This window comes from Neohortaea acidophila (assembly GCF_010093505.1).
Source record: "Neohortaea acidophila strain CBS 113389 unplaced genomic scaffold BDY17scaffold_1, whole genome shotgun sequence".
In the NCBI taxonomy this organism is placed as follows: domain Eukaryota; kingdom Fungi; phylum Ascomycota; class Dothideomycetes; order Mycosphaerellales; family Teratosphaeriaceae; genus Neohortaea; species Neohortaea acidophila.
Genome location: NW_022985510.1, coordinates 2,681,220 through 2,695,622, shown reverse-complemented (window position 1 = coordinate 2,695,622; position 14,403 = coordinate 2,681,220). Strand labels below are relative to the sequence as shown.

The window sequence follows — 14,403 nt, the reverse complement described above, 5'->3', positions numbered from 1 at the left end:
TTTTCCTTTCCCTCCCCTCAATCTGCGCCCACTCCTCCCTTCATCTCATCTCCCACCGCCATCCATTCAGCAACCTTCACTCATTCATCGCTGCTGGATGTGCTCCGCCCTTCCGGAGATGATGCGTTGAAGTCTCTGCACTTCCGTTTCACGTGCCTCCTCCACTTCGCCGTCCATCTCGGCGGATTCCGTGGGAGAAATACTCCAGACGCCTCTCGAAGCACTCTCAGCCAGCATTGAGCACGCATTCGGCGTCACTGGACGGCTGGTTCGCTTCGAAAAACACATTCACCTACCTACTATCCCTGAGCACGCTGCCAAGCCTCCTCAATCCTCACCTGCGCTACGACCTTTGTTCACGCGTGACACACCCTCCGGATAACAACACCCAGCTCAAGATGTTCAGCCGGAGACGAGGTCATAAGAGCAACGAGATCGCCTGCATCTTCGTCCACGCAGGCGCCGGCTACCACAGTCAGCAGAACGAAAACGTGCATCTCCAGGCCTGCAACGAGTGAGTGATGACAAAAGCCGGCAAGCACATGATACTGACATACTCCGCAGTGCCGCCAAAGCTGCGATGTATCTGATGAGGAACGGCGGTTCCGCGGTGGATGCGGTGGAGATGGCGATCAAGGTTCTGGAAGACCGCGAAATCACAAATGCCGGGTACGGCAGCAATCTCACTATGGATGGTGTTGTTGAGTGTGATGCCGTGGTCGTCGATCACTTTGGCCGCAGCGGAGCCGCTGGAGCCGTGGCCCGTATGTCTACGACTTCCGCTAACCATGAGACAAACACGCCACGACTGACAGTGCCTGACACAGAAATCAAGAATCCAATCTCCCTCGCTCGCCTACTCCTCGATCGCACCACCCAAACCCTCTCCCTCCGTCGCGTTCCGCCAAATCTCCTGGTAGGGCAGGGTGCCACCGACTTTGCATACGAGCATGGCATGCCCGTCCTTCCCCTCGACTGTCTCATCTCTCCGGCTGCAAGTGACCGCTGGCGACGATGGCGTGAAGATCTCGAGCGGGCGGAACGACACAAAAAGCACGATGAGCCTGACCGCTATCCCCTCTCCCCCTACCCATCTCAAACGCCCCTCGCAAACCACCCCGGCTACTCGGACGAGACTGAACGAATGCGAAGAGCACACACATATGCCATGCGAGCGAGTGTCTGGAACGAGGCGCAACCCATCTCCCCTCCGCCCCCGGATACAAAAGAGCTAGACGAGGCTTCATCTTCGTCTCCATCAAAGACCACTTCGTCCCGATCGATGGAATTGTCGGATGAAACAGACTTTACCAGCTCAGATCGACCCGAAGAATACATGGACCCGTACGGCCCGCCTGGCATGCTTGAGAATGCTTCCAAGAACCCCTTCAACAACAGTACACAGAAGATGCTCGCTCCAATGGCATTGGGAAGAGGGGGCGATGGTAGAAGCTTGTTCTCTTCTCCCGATTCCGACTTTGACATGGACCTCCCCGATGTCGCACGCTCATACAAGCAAGCAGTATCGGTGGGCCCGACCGCACGCCGCAATGTATGGCAGGATGGCTCATCCGATTCTGACTCCGACTCGACGACTCTGGGAATCACCATTGCCGAGAGCAACACCGAACCCCGTGAGCTTCATGGCGCTACACTGTTCCCGATGCCTGATCGTCTGAGTAACCAAGCATCAAGCATGCTCCAATCCTCGGCGAATGCTCCTCTCCCTGCTCCCAACCCTTCAGAGATGGCGGACGACAAGGAGGATGTCATCACAGACACCGTTGGGGCCGTCGCAGTCGACACATACGGCAACATCGCCTGCGGAGCATCCTCCGGCGGCATCGGCATGAAACATCGCGGACGCATCGGTCCCGCAGCACTGGTCGGCATCGGTGCAGCCGTCATACCCGTCGACGAGGCAGACTCCGAGCGCACCACCGTTGCTACAGTTACCAGCGGCACGGGTGAGCACATGGGAACGACAATGGCCGCCGTCACCTGCTCCGACCGCATCTACCACAACGTCCGTAAAGCGGCAAATGGCGGATACGAGGAGTGCGCCGAAGACGAAGCCATCCACCATTTCATCCAAAAGGACTTTATGGATCATCCAAGCGTGCGTCAGTCCCATTCCACCGGCGCCATCGGCGTGCTCTCCGTGAAGAAGTCCAAGGATGGAGTGTATCTGTACTTCGGACACAATACCGACTCTTTTGCGCTGGCATCCATGCATTCGGACGAGGCCAAGCCCGTGTGTACAATGAGCCGGAGTAAAGGTGGCGGCATCATTGCGCAAGGTGGACGAGCCATTCGATACAAGAAGAGGAAAGGTTAGCGTGGGGTCGGATAGGGCGTGACAGTCTCCCAACCTGAGGATCTGCTATCGGACCTACAAAGGTGGTGGTGAGCCTACCTGGGTGCGGCTGATTCTTCACTGCGGTTTGGATGGCTGGGCTGTACACTTTTACTCATGTACACACCCAGACTACGTAGAAGTGTTGCTGAGGGCAAAAGCGAACTCCCGTCTGCAAATAGCGTAATCGTCCAGCATCAATATTCATTCCCCTCTGCTTTCCGTCTCATCTTTCACCGTGATTCGATAGCATTGCCTCTTCTGCATTTGATAAAGCATGGTCAGGAGAAATACAGTGCCTATGCAGAGTATGCGGCAAGGAAATGTAATTCGAGCAATCGATCGTCACGTGATGCTACGATATCGGCGAATTAGCCTACGACTTCCTCAAACCCGACGTGTCCTCGACCCAATTCATCATCATGCCTCCCATGCGAAAGGTTGACTCAATTCCGCTGACAGTGTGGTGCTCCTCTTTGCCATGACCTGAACAAACGCCTCCGATCTGCATTCTCCGACATCAAACGTCTACTCCGACTCCAAACGTCTACTCCGACGCCACAACCCACCCATGGACGCTGCAAGCCTGCCATATCACGTATGCCTCGGCGTGCCCGGCTCCCTCGAGGCGGAGCTGGAATGCATCGTGCTCCACTTCCTCGCCGCCGCCTCTGCTCGTGACTGGGCCAATCCCGTCATCATGCGCCACGTCTCGCCGTCCCTCCGCAGCCACATCCAGATGATAGGCAAGGCAATGTACAGCCTGACCGCCTTTGTCGAATTCATGGACCAAGTGATCCGGCGAGAGGGCTACATCCTCGAACCTCTATCGATCGCCGCCAGCTTGTGTGAGGATGGGGATCAGGATGTTGTTCAGCCGGGGGTTCTGACAGCACGGGTGTGGGCGTTGCATCAGAGCACCGGCTTCACCACCGGCATCCGGCGGGAGTCTGTCAGTCTTTTCGATCTAGAGCAAGGGGAAAGCGGGCTTTGGGCCATTGTTTATTACAACGCGCTCCGCTGCATGCCGGCTTACGTACATGAAGAACCGTGGCCATCGAATCCACCGACGCCACTTGTATCGAGCCCTCCGGAGCATGAACCCAGCAAGGTCGGGAATTTGAAGCTGGCCTCTTGTCTCCCGGTCCATCATTGCGCTGGTGCACTCGATTTGGTCCCTGCGGAATGCGACTGCGCTACTTGAATAATCCGCGCAAGGACATCTCCCCGGTGCAGAAGGGTCGCTGCTGCGTGGCCCTCCCCTTCGAAGCAGTGTAATGCAGAATCCGGAAGTTGTGCCGCCATGGCCCTTCCAGTAGCCACTGGCGCTATGTTGTCATTGGATCCATACCAGAACTCCACCCTCACGCCCGTGATATCAGACAAGCGAAATCCCCACGGGTTGGAGATGATGGTTGCATCCTGAACGTAGCCCATACTTCCCTGAGCAAATGCCGCTCTCATCGACGCCACCATAATCTCATCTGCGGGGTCATCGTCTGACACTCCGGCATCGCGCTTCATCGCAGCAAGCGGGCCTTGAATCTTCTTCTTCAACACCGCTTCGTCGGGGTTGCGGGCGGCATTGGCGATTGCGGTATCCCACAACCACCTCACCACTCCGGCAGGCACCCAATCCATTGCAGCGAAGCTCAGCCTTTGCACCAGCGACATTCCCGTATTCGTGAGGTCCCGTGGCCCGAGACCTGCGACGACGCCTACGGATCGCAGGCCCGGGAGCAGCGGAAGACGTGCCGCACACGCCAGCGCATATGGACCACCTCCTGACGTTGCAAGGATGCCAAACTCCTCCGTATCTCCTGCACCGACGTGGTGAACCAGCTGTGATATGTGAGTAGGGTAATCGAGCAAGGTCAGACCTGCCACTGGCGAGGAGAGGCCTATTCCTGGCCGGTCGGGCGCGATGATGCGTAGGCCAAGTTTCTGTGCTTCGGCAGCGTACAACTCGGCCTCGAATCGTGAGCCGGGAAGGCCGTGGAAGTAGATGACTAGATAGCCGGTTTGATGTCCATACTCAGCATAACCAACCGTGCTGCCTTCACTCGTGATGAAGTTCTGGCTTTGTCGTCCTCCAGCATTGTCATCCGAGTGGCTGTCATGGTGCTGCATAGTTGTCGATGCCAAAGCCGTTTGATGCAGTCGCTAACAGGCTCAAGTTATACCTGTTTCACGGCCAGGCTGCAGCCCTACCTGCTCCAAATACTTCCCCACTTCTTGGATTGCAGGTAACCGCTTGGCGCCGCTTCCTTGGATGTACCGTACCCTCGTTGCCTGATCCATCTCAAACAGTGCAGGGTATACATAGCTGCCTAGATACTGGAAACAGGATGTCCGGGACCTTTGTACAGCTTCCCGGCCTTCCAAACGTGCGTAACGTGCTTCGCTTCGCCCAAAATCGCCACATCGTCCAACGGACTCTCATCCAACGCAATGAAATCCGCATCGTAGCCCTTGGCCAAAAGGCCCGCTTGGGGTGCCTGCGGCCCCAATGTCTGCGCGGCAATGTACGTCGCCGATTCGATAGCTTGCAGCGGCGTCATGCCTGCTTTGACGTGGTACGCCAATTCTCTTCCAACCTTGCTGAAGGTTAAGGTGTCGCTGCCAGGAACGGAGCCGGCGGTGTCGGTGCCCGTGGCCATTTTGACGCCCTTCTTCACCGCGAGTTGCATCGCGCTCCAATGTGCGTTTGCGACTTGGAGCATTTTTGCGTAGGCGAACGGCGGGAAGAACTCCTTCATCGCTAACCCATTCTCTACTATCAAGCGAGTGGCGACAAGAATCGCGCCCTTTTCGATCATTAGATCGGCACACTCCTCGTCTATGAATGAGCCACTGGGCAGAAATTAGCTTTGAAGTTGTAGAAATGGGAATGGCGACTCACTGTTCGATTGTCTTTACACCATTCCGCAACGCCGCCAGTATACCCGCCTTGCCGTGACAGTGAGCGCCAATAACACGGCGGGCTCGCCCGGCTTCTTCGACCATGGCCCGAATCTCTTCATCGCTGAATTGCTGGTCGATCGGGTTGTCCTACGCTGTTATCAGGAGAAGACGGCGGTAACAATGGCGAGGGCGTAACATACAAGCTCGCTCAAGACTCCCCCGGAAGTGCAGATTTTGATGACTTTTGCTCCCGTTCGTAGCTGCATCCTCACAGCTTTGAGACAATCGGGAACACCATCTGCCGTAGCCATGGGCATACCGTGCGAGCAAGCATCGTCGTACCAACCCTTCGGTATGCTGTGAATATCGGCGTGGCCACCGCTCGGACTCTAGATTTTGCATTAGACGTGAGCGCTGCCAGTGTCGGGATTGGGTCATCATACAATGATACAGTTGGCAGAGTAGATATTCGGTCCCGCAAGAGTTCCCTCTTTGACGGCTCGAGCCAGCTGGACGCCGAAGCCGGCCATTTCTCGTACGGACGTGAAGCCAGCGTCCAAGAGAATCATGCAATCACGAGCAGCTCTGGCACCAGCGAGGGCCTGTTTGGTGCCGATTTCAATGAAGGCCGCCGGATCGTAACTCTGCGCGCCAACGAGGTGAACATGGCAGTCCCACATGCCTGGCATCACCACCTTGACGTGCGTTTTGGGGAGGTCTGCGGCTTGGGCTAGAGCTTCGCTGGATGAGGCTTTGCCGGCGTAGAGGATTTTGTCGTCCTCGATAATGAGACAGCCATTGCGGATGGGATCTCCTTTGCCGGGGATTAAGAGATCGGCTTCGATACAGAACTTGTTGGCCTTGCTGGTGCTCTGATCCGACGGCTGCGCCTGGACGTGCATCGGCGACGCATGCATTCCCGTCACCGGCTGCAACGGATTCGCTGTCAGGTTGCGCATGATTGAATACGTCTGCCGTCAAAGTACCAGGAAGCCAAACAACTCCAGCAATTGTTCACAGAGGTGTTTGGTGACCTTGCGTCTGAGGGTTCGGGTTACCAACTGACCTCGCGCTGATGCCAATAATGTGGCCCAAACAGGAAGGTTGCATCCATGCTGCGCATCCGGCAAGTACAAGATTGCGGGGACCTGACTAAGGTAAGGTAATAATTTAAGACTCGATTTGCATGGCCATGAATGATTGAAAGATGGGTGAATCAAGGAACTTCCAAGGGCGTTGACTATCTACTCGCAACAGAGAAGTCGCTTCAACTCACTCCCATCGAGCAAGCCTCATCGATCAACCCACTCGTTGTTTGCATTCGAGCTATCGTACATTTGACTCGCTTCACATTCCTTCCCCGGTTCACAATCTCACACTGATGATCCAGCGAGCATCAGCAGCGGAAGGCAGCGGAAGGCATAGCGGAATGATGATTCACTAGGGTCGCCTCCCCACTCGGGGGACAGCAGCAAGCTGCCGACACTTCGAACATTCGTAGGCAAAGGAGTATGGCGCCTCCAGTATGGCCCTCATCTTCGCACCGCACCCATGGGTGCAGGAGTAGGTTTTGAGGTTAGCCTTGATGAACGGCGCGTCCTGCCGAGCGAGCCTCGCAGCGATCTCGGCGGCAATCCACGGCTTCTCATCGAGGAACTTGCGGAAACGTCCTCTCTCTTGGCCTGGGGCGAAGAGCTCAACATGACGAATGGCCACCGTGTACACGATCTGGTCACTCAGAAGCTTGTCCGGATCTGTGCAAGAGGTCCACCACTCGTCCACCGCGTCCATGAAGGCGTCAGCATGCCACTGCTTGGCGAGAGTGTCTTTGAGGAATTCGGCCGCTTGCTGAATGAGTCCATTGACGAAGTACTTCTCCCCGATAGCAGCGACTTTGACGTGGAACACCGCTGGTGCGAACTTGACAACCGGAGTGTGAATGTAGCGCCCCTCGTACATGAACTTCAGCATCGCGTCGATGACATCCGAGTCGTCCTCCAGCACGGTTTCCCCGGTCTTGCCTTCCTGCGGTACCGAGATCAAGTCAGCCTAACTGCATCCTATGAGTGTCTCGTCTCACAGACGGCGTACCTTGAAGTCAGGGCCACATGCTTTGTCGAAGAAGTCGGATTGCGGACAGACGATGGCCTTGTGAGCATGCCAGCGGCGCTCTTTGCAAATGATGGTCATGTCGGAGTGTTTCTCGGAGTTGAAGAGGCTGCTGCTGTTGGTCAGGCCGTCGCTCAGATATGTGATGGATCATGTGACTTACCTGGCGATACTTTGCATGCGAGCGAGGGGAAAGGGGGCCGGTGGCTCCATGATGCTCTGGCTTGGAGTACCAGAGGAGAGGAGTGGGAAGGAAAGGGACGAGGAAGAGGGGGGGAGAAGGCCGATTAATAGGGAAACAGGAGAATGAAGAAATCGTGAATGCTCTCATTTGCGTGAAGAGCAAGCATCGACAAGCGTCAAGAAGTGCCTGGAATCGTGAATACATCAGTAGCTCCTGTACGTATCATTCGTTTATGCACCTTCGCAAACAGTTTCATTCACTCTTTCTTCTTATTCATCCTTGGCAACAACAGCCACATGATGAGAATAAAGACAAGCAGCGCCAGGATGATCGGCTGCAACACTGCCACGCCCTTTGCCTGCGCAATTGCTCCAATAGCATAAGGGAAGATGGCGCCGCCGCTGCCTCCAAACGCCGCGGCAAAGCCAATGGCAGAAACGTGTAGATGTCGTGGGAGTAATTTGGTGCAGGCGACCATGGCGGCGGGAAACATGGGTCCAAGGAAGAAGCCGAGCAAGCCGACCGAGACAGCGCCGACGTAGAATTGGGGCACGAGCCAGAAGAGAATTTCGAGGCCCATGCAGATGGGCAGGTAGATCTGGGGAAGTGTTAGACAGATAGTCAGATGGAATGAATGTAGACTTACTGCAATGGCGAGCTTCTCCCCAATCCTTCCGGTCACAAATCCAAGGATTACCCGACCCAGCGTGAGTCCAAGCCAGAAGCCTGTGGCAGTCATACCACTGGCAAATCGACCGCCTTGTCGGACCCGAATCATGAACGTCACAATCCATCCGCCCAGGCCCACTTCGATGCCCACGTAGCCGATGAGGAACAAAGCGGCAAGCCAAGTTATCCTTGCCGCAGGCTTTTTCAGCGTTGCTTCTTTCAATCGGGAGAAGCCGCCCAAGCCCCCGGCATTATTCTCACGAAATACGGCGGCAGTGGCGCCCCAGAATGCGAGCGTGGAGGTGACGAGTTCGATGACGGCAAAGCCGATCTAGACGGTTGTCAGACGAGAACTGATGCGGTTGGAGTAAAGACTCACCATAACATAATACCACGTGTACCACGGCAAGTTCGCCTTTGTGATCATGGTCGTGGCAATCAACGGGGCGAATACGCCACCCAAGCCGTAGAAGCCATGCAAGAACCCAAGCAATTCATTCGCATTCGGCATTGCACCGATCCATGCATTCCATGCGGAGTCCTCGAAACCATTCCCCAGACCAGCCAGCATGAAGGAAATGACCAAGACTGGATACGGCGGATGCGTACAATTGATAATGTATGCCACCAAATGGAGCGCCGGGCCAAGAAATGCAATCCCGCGCTGGCCGAGCTTTAGGTGGATTGTCGTATTCAGCAGTGCGGCGAGATTGTAGCCCACAAAAGGAGAGAGAAAGACGAGGGACACAATGGTGTAGCTGAGATTGTAGTACTCTTCCAAGTACGGGATGAGCGGACCATACGAGGCGTCGTTTAAGCCCATGACGACGAAAGACCAGAAGGTGGCGAACACGCGGTACATGTTGATCTTGGGGTGATTCCATGTTTCGACAAAGTCCGTGGCAGTAGTGGGTGCAGGAAGCGTTGTACTGGGGTCGACATCTTCAGTACTTCTGGCCGATTGAGAGGTCTGAGATGCGAGGCTGCGTCCGCTGATGGACGGTGCTCTTTTGCTTGATACGCTGGGCACAGCCTGTTTGTTCTTGATGGGCTGGAGTTCGACAGGGTCCAGTACTATTGTCGACGAGCCAGCTTTGTTTCGTTCTCCCGTCATGGCTAGGAGTACCGTCCAAAGAGGAGGGGAAGAAGGGTCGTGGTTTGCGGCAACTCAACGTTGGGAAAGTGATTTGGCAAGTACAGTGGCATTCGTCAAATCGGATCCAAAAGAGATTGCTACAAGTCCATATGCCCAGCAACATTCGCGAGAGGTGTATTTCGATGAAAACAGACAAGAAAGTAGAGAGAAGAAGAGAGGTGTAGATGAGTCGGAGCAGCCGAGAACGGAAAGTCCCAAAACGACATCTCCGACTGCCAATCCATTGTGGAGCACGACGTGGCAAGAGTCAAGCGGCGGGGAGGTTCTTGGCGCAGCACACGTCCTCAGTACACGACAATCGTCTCATTGGGTGTCATTAATCACGCTCGTTAGCGCATGTACAAGTCACGGCCAGGTTTGATGTTGTGGTGAAGACAGGCGGATGGCGTGAAGTGAGAAGGCGGGCTTGGCAAGACCTGGAATCCTGAGGCATTCATTCACCAATCGTCGACTCATCACCAACCGCCCTCTAAACATTCCCGATACAACACAACCACCTCAGCCAACACGGAACCAGGCTCACATGCTCATCCTGGTCGGGCGTAGCCAACATGAACGCCGTAGACGCCACCAACCGGCCGGAACAGCCCGACGAGGCCGAGCCAGCTTCCCTTCTCACCATCATCCTCGACACCAATCCACGCGCCTGGGCCATGATCGCAGACTCACTCCCTCTTTCCAAGACCATCGCCAATCTTCTAGTCTTCATCAACGCGCACCTCGCCATCAATCACGCCAACAAAGTCGCCGTGCTCGCCAGCCACTCCGAGCGAGCAGAATGGCTTTATCCCACCGCCACAACCACTCCAGATCGAGAGGCCGATGATAACCCGAATGGCGCCCAAAATGGAGACCTCCAAATGCAAGATCGAGACTCCGCCGGCTCAGGCGGGCCCGTACTCCTACCAATCGACGACGCAAACAAATACCGACCCTTTGCGCACGTCGAACACACCCTCCTGCGCAACCTCACCAATCTCCTCTCCACCACCACTCCCAACGCCATCTCCTCCAGCCCAGCAACCATGATCGCCAGCGCTCTAACCAAAGCCCTCTCCTACATCTCCAAGCAATCCGCCGCCCTTCCAGCCGCCACTCAAAGCACCCAATTCAACTACTCCGACCCCACCTCCGTAGCAGGCGGCAACGACCTCTCCAACCCCTCCGCAAACAAGTCCTCCTCCACCTCGCAACCCCTGACCTCGCGCATCCTCATCCTCTCCGTCTCAGGCGACCTCGCAACGCAATACATCCCGATAATGAACACCATCTTTGCAAGCCAACGCCTCAGCATCCCCATCGACATCCTCAAACTCGCCGGCGACACCGTCTTCCTGCAGCAAGCCGCCGATGCCACAAACGGGATTTACATGGCCCTCGACACACCTACTGCTCATGCGGGATTCTTGCAATACCTCATGTTCGCTTACCTGCCTGATGCCTCGGCGCGCGCACACCTAATCACACCCGGCGAAGGGGCAGGGGTGGATTTCCGCGCTGCGTGCTTCTGCCATCGCCGGATTGTGGACGTTGGGTATGTGTGTAGTGTCTGCTTGAGTATCTTCTGCGAGCCTCTGCCGGACGGCACATGTCTGACTTGCGGGAGTCATTTGAGTGTGGGCAACTATGGGCTGCGGCCGGTGGTTGTGGCGCGGAAGAAGAAGAAAAAGAGGAAAGAGGGGAGGGTAGGGGAGGAGAGCAGAGGGAGTACGCCTGCTGTTGGGTAGATGAGATTCTGTGGATTTAGCGTTGGCGTTGAGCGGCTGGGCTGTGTATTTGAAAGATGTTCCGAAAATCGTAGATTCATCGAATATCGTTAAGCTCATCATAACCATCAGTGAAAGCAAGTAAAGCACTACACGCTGACTAGCTAGAACGAAGGCCGAAAACATTCATGGACGTTCGTAATCATGATACTTCATGCGCCTGCTTTCCTCGTCGAAATTCTCCTTTGACTCCGTCCCAGTTGAACCGCAACCCGACAAGAGGAGCTCATACTGGAGTACGATCTCTTGAGCGAAAAGGAGCAACCACGCCAGAGCCCAGTCTCACCAATCCCTGCTCAGAATCCTCCAAAGTCCAGCTGCCGTCCATATTCGCCCCACGCCAGTGCTGGCTGCGTATCATCCCACGCCAGTGCTGGCTGCGTATCACCCGCCACCACCGGATGATGCGCGCCAGGAGCAGCAGGAAGCTGACCGCCAAAGCCTGGTGGTGCACCCGCTCCACCCAATCCCGTCGGATACATTTCCTGGCGCGCGCGTTGGTACTGATCGTCAGCATGCTGCTGGCGGAGCATTTCTAGGTGCTCAAAGCCGATGCGGTGGTTGCGGATGTTGGCTGCGAATGGTTGGGGATCCTGCGGAGGCGGCGGAGGTCGTTGGTAGAGTGGTGTTTCTAGTCGCGCGGGTTGCTGAGCAGGTTGAGCTTGTTGTTCCCCCAATGGTGGTAACTGGAGGCGTGCTAGTTCGTGCTGCAACGCAGGAGGGTTGGCGTACGGGTCAAATGGATAGGGATCAGCATTGTCGAGCGCGCCGTTGAGGCGAGGTAGTAGATCCCAGGCATGATCGTGGTAGTTGTCGTCATTAAACATGTTGCCGTCAGTATGTGGCTGTCGCATTGGAAGCCTGAAATCGAGATATGGATAGTCGTTGAGGGGCTCACGGCCGAAAAGGTCATGCCCCACGTTGCCGGCGAGACCACGTCGAAGTGGATTCTCCGCCTGATCCCGCTGCTGCTGGTAAGCAGGTGGATTTTCGACACGAGCCGGTTGCGGGGCGTGGGCCGGGAAATGGTTCGCAGGTGCGACGGCCGCCACTCCATTCCAGGCTCGTGGACCGGCCGGGGGAATATAGGGATGGCCGAAGGGCAATGCATCGCGATAGCCGAGAACCGGTATGTAGCCTTGCATAGGTTCCAGGGCAGCCTGTAATTCCCAAGGTCGATTTGCGCCTGGAGCCGGGGCTGGCTGCGGATTGCGCCGTGGTCGCCTGCGCACCTGACGCCTGCGACCCCGAAGCAAATCCAAATCAAGGTCATCAGCTCCATCGTAACCTCCGTAACCTCCCATCAAGTCTCGCAGGGCATCAAGGGCATTTCCAAGTCCTGCATCGCCAGCACGACCCTGACGAAGACGGTTGGCCGTCCCTTGTTTCACCGCGTCGGAGAGCTTGATTTCGAGATCCTCCGCAGTGACGTCCGGGTTTTCCGCGACAATCTGCGCTCGTGCGCGCTCTTCAGCCTCCTTCACTTCTCGCTCGTGCCGCTCTTCAACGTTGTCATGAAGGGGGCATTTCTTTCCTTTCGTTCCAGGCGCCGGCGCACCCGACGGGTCCCGCGATGTCTGGTCGAAATGTTCGTAGTCCTTGACGCTGGCGGAGCAGACATAGCACTGTTTGTTACCACAGCTGGGACACGTCATCTTGTTGCAGCCAAACTCCTTGACAAATTGCTTCTTGCACTTGTTGCATGATCTCACGAGCGCAGCGGTCATGGCTTCCTCAATCGTGTGCCGACTGTTGAGCTTGTTGTCTTGAGCATGCTGCTCGCACGAGATCGGAACGTGGGACACGGCTTTGCACCGACGACAACTAACCCTCTCACATTCGGGATTGGCGCAGCGGAATTCAAAGTCTTGTTCGACCGGGGGAAGAATGGCCTTGTAGTCGCAAAAGGGGCACTCTTCCAGGTCCTCCAGTCCGGCATCGCGGATGTCTTTTTCTTGTTGAATCTGAGCAAACTTCTCCAGGAGCTGCTTGTTGGACAGCTGATCGAGCTGCTGCTGAGTAAAGCCGGATCCGCAGCCAGCAGGGCAGATCACGCGACAGCGCGACTCGCCGACTTCTGACTTGATGTACATTTCGACACAATCGAAGCAGGTGAAGTGAGCGACCCTGCCGTTGCAATGAATCTGTCGGTTCATTGGTAGATCATCATAGCAGGCGGAGCATTCTGTCGTCTCCCCGGCAGCGATTGCCCTCTGCAAGTTCTCTTGCTCGGCTCGCTTCTTCTCGTCCTCTGCCGCACGTTCAGCCTTCACGGCCTCCACCGCTCGCCGCGCAGCCTGCAGTTCTTCAACAAGTGGAGGCCAGCCGCAGTTGGTGGCAATGGTGACAGCGTTGGCCAGTGTTTTGACCGAGGGGCGACCTTTGCCGTAGGGACGGGTGGTTTGATCGTCAGAGTCTTTGGTTCTCGCAAGAAGCAGATAGGCGTGATAGAGATGTTGCTCATTGTGCAAGGTGGAATTGATGAAAAGTACGGGGATCTCCGGAAATTCGGCCTTGAGCATGGCTTGCATCGGGCCTTTGAGATTTCCTGGTACAGAAGCGCGGTCTTTGGTCTCCCATCGGTGGTCATCGTGTGCGGGTACAGGCACGTCACGCTTGCGCTTCTTGCCCTTGTCCTGCTTGGGATAGGTGGAGGCGGAGGCGAGTTGGTCGACGATGTGGTCCAGTCGTACGGCCGGGGACAGTATCTCGTAGCCATCGTCACGATCAAAGGAGTGATAGAGGGTGTAGACGTGATCATGGCTGATGTCGGGGAAGATTTCGAGGATATGTAGCAGGCAGTCTTCTGCAGAGCTGACCACGACGTTGCCGGAGGTCAGTGCAGGCTCGTCACGATGGACACCGGACGAAGTAGTCCGCTGACTGGGAGGATGGTTGACATCTTCGTCCGGGATGAAAACTTCCTCGCCATCGACAAACACGAGAGTACCACGCTGGGATGGTGTGTGACGTGGGTCGTGTGGTGCGGCGGGCAGTGGCGAAGGAGTGCGCAGGCCACCCAGCGTTGGAGTCGTGTCGAAGCCATTCTGCGGTGGAGGTGTGTCCAAGACGGATGCGATCGGGTTGGGCACACGCTGCGGTGGAGGATTGTCGAGAAGGGGGTTGGCTTGGTCCGGAATGCGCGGTGGAAGGGGGGCGAAGAAAGGGCTGAACCGGTCGAAGCGCATGTCCAGTCTACGTCGGCGTGCAGGGCGATGATCTCCAGAGTCACTGGCGGTGCCGTTGAGGTAGTCGTCGT

The 14,403-nt window shown here is 56.2% G+C and overlaps 7 protein-coding genes across 7 annotated transcripts; 2 read left to right on the top strand and 5 right to left on the bottom strand.

The window, feature by feature from the left end:
* Positions 1-398: 398 nt before the first annotated feature.
* On the top strand, positions 399-2,338 carry BDY17DRAFT_243797 (nucleophile aminohydrolase; the record flags this gene model as incomplete). Its single annotated transcript, XM_033730468.1, has 3 exons — positions 399-514; positions 565-764; positions 828-2,338. The coding sequence occupies 3 exons, from the start codon at positions 399-401 to the stop codon at positions 2,336-2,338; spliced, it is 1,827 nt and encodes a 608-aa protein (XP_033594807.1).
* Positions 2,339-3,505: 1,167 nt separating this feature from the next.
* On the bottom strand, positions 3,506-4,486 carry BDY17DRAFT_320725 (Alpha/Beta hydrolase protein; the record flags this gene model as incomplete). The annotated part of the gene is made up of 1 exon (XM_033736500.1): positions 3,506-4,486. The coding sequence occupies one exon, from the start codon at positions 4,484-4,486 to the stop codon at positions 3,506-3,508; it is 981 nt and encodes a 326-aa protein (XP_033594806.1).
* Positions 4,487-4,686: 200 nt separating this feature from the next.
* BDY17DRAFT_243471 (uncharacterized protein) lies at positions 4,687-6,162 on the bottom strand (the record flags this gene model as incomplete). The annotated part of the gene is made up of 4 exons (XM_033730437.1): positions 4,687-5,209; positions 5,259-5,407; positions 5,461-5,649; positions 5,704-6,162. 4 exons carry the CDS (start codon positions 6,160-6,162, stop codon positions 4,687-4,689), a joined length of 1,320 nt encoding a protein of 439 aa, XP_033594805.1.
* Positions 6,163-6,700: 538 nt separating this feature from the next.
* BDY17DRAFT_320723 (uncharacterized protein) lies at positions 6,701-7,582 on the bottom strand (the record flags this gene model as incomplete). The annotated part of the gene is made up of 3 exons (XM_033736499.1): positions 6,701-7,285; positions 7,352-7,481; positions 7,533-7,582. 3 exons carry the CDS (start codon positions 7,580-7,582, stop codon positions 6,701-6,703), a joined length of 765 nt encoding a protein of 254 aa, XP_033594804.1.
* Positions 7,583-7,809: 227 nt separating this feature from the next.
* Positions 7,810-9,336, bottom strand: BDY17DRAFT_243095 (major facilitator superfamily domain-containing protein; the record flags this gene model as incomplete). Its single annotated transcript, XM_033730401.1, has 3 exons — positions 7,810-8,151; positions 8,200-8,553; positions 8,602-9,336. 3 exons carry the CDS (start codon positions 9,334-9,336, stop codon positions 7,810-7,812), a joined length of 1,431 nt encoding a protein of 476 aa, XP_033594803.1.
* A 593-nt stretch (positions 9,337-9,929) lies between these two features.
* Positions 9,930-11,105, top strand: BDY17DRAFT_244496 (TFIIH subunit Tfb4/p34; the record flags this gene model as incomplete). The annotated part of the gene is made up of 1 exon (XM_033730539.1): positions 9,930-11,105. The coding sequence occupies one exon, from the start codon at positions 9,930-9,932 to the stop codon at positions 11,103-11,105; it is 1,176 nt and encodes a 391-aa protein (XP_033594802.1).
* A 1,619-nt stretch (positions 11,106-12,724) lies between these two features.
* Positions 12,725-13,330, bottom strand: BDY17DRAFT_230872 (uncharacterized protein; the record flags this gene model as incomplete). Its single annotated transcript, XM_033730215.1, has 1 exon — positions 12,725-13,330. A coding segment is annotated over one exon (606 nt), but the record flags the coding sequence as incomplete, so codon positions are not given.
* Between the last annotated feature and the right edge of the window lie 1,073 nt (positions 13,331-14,403).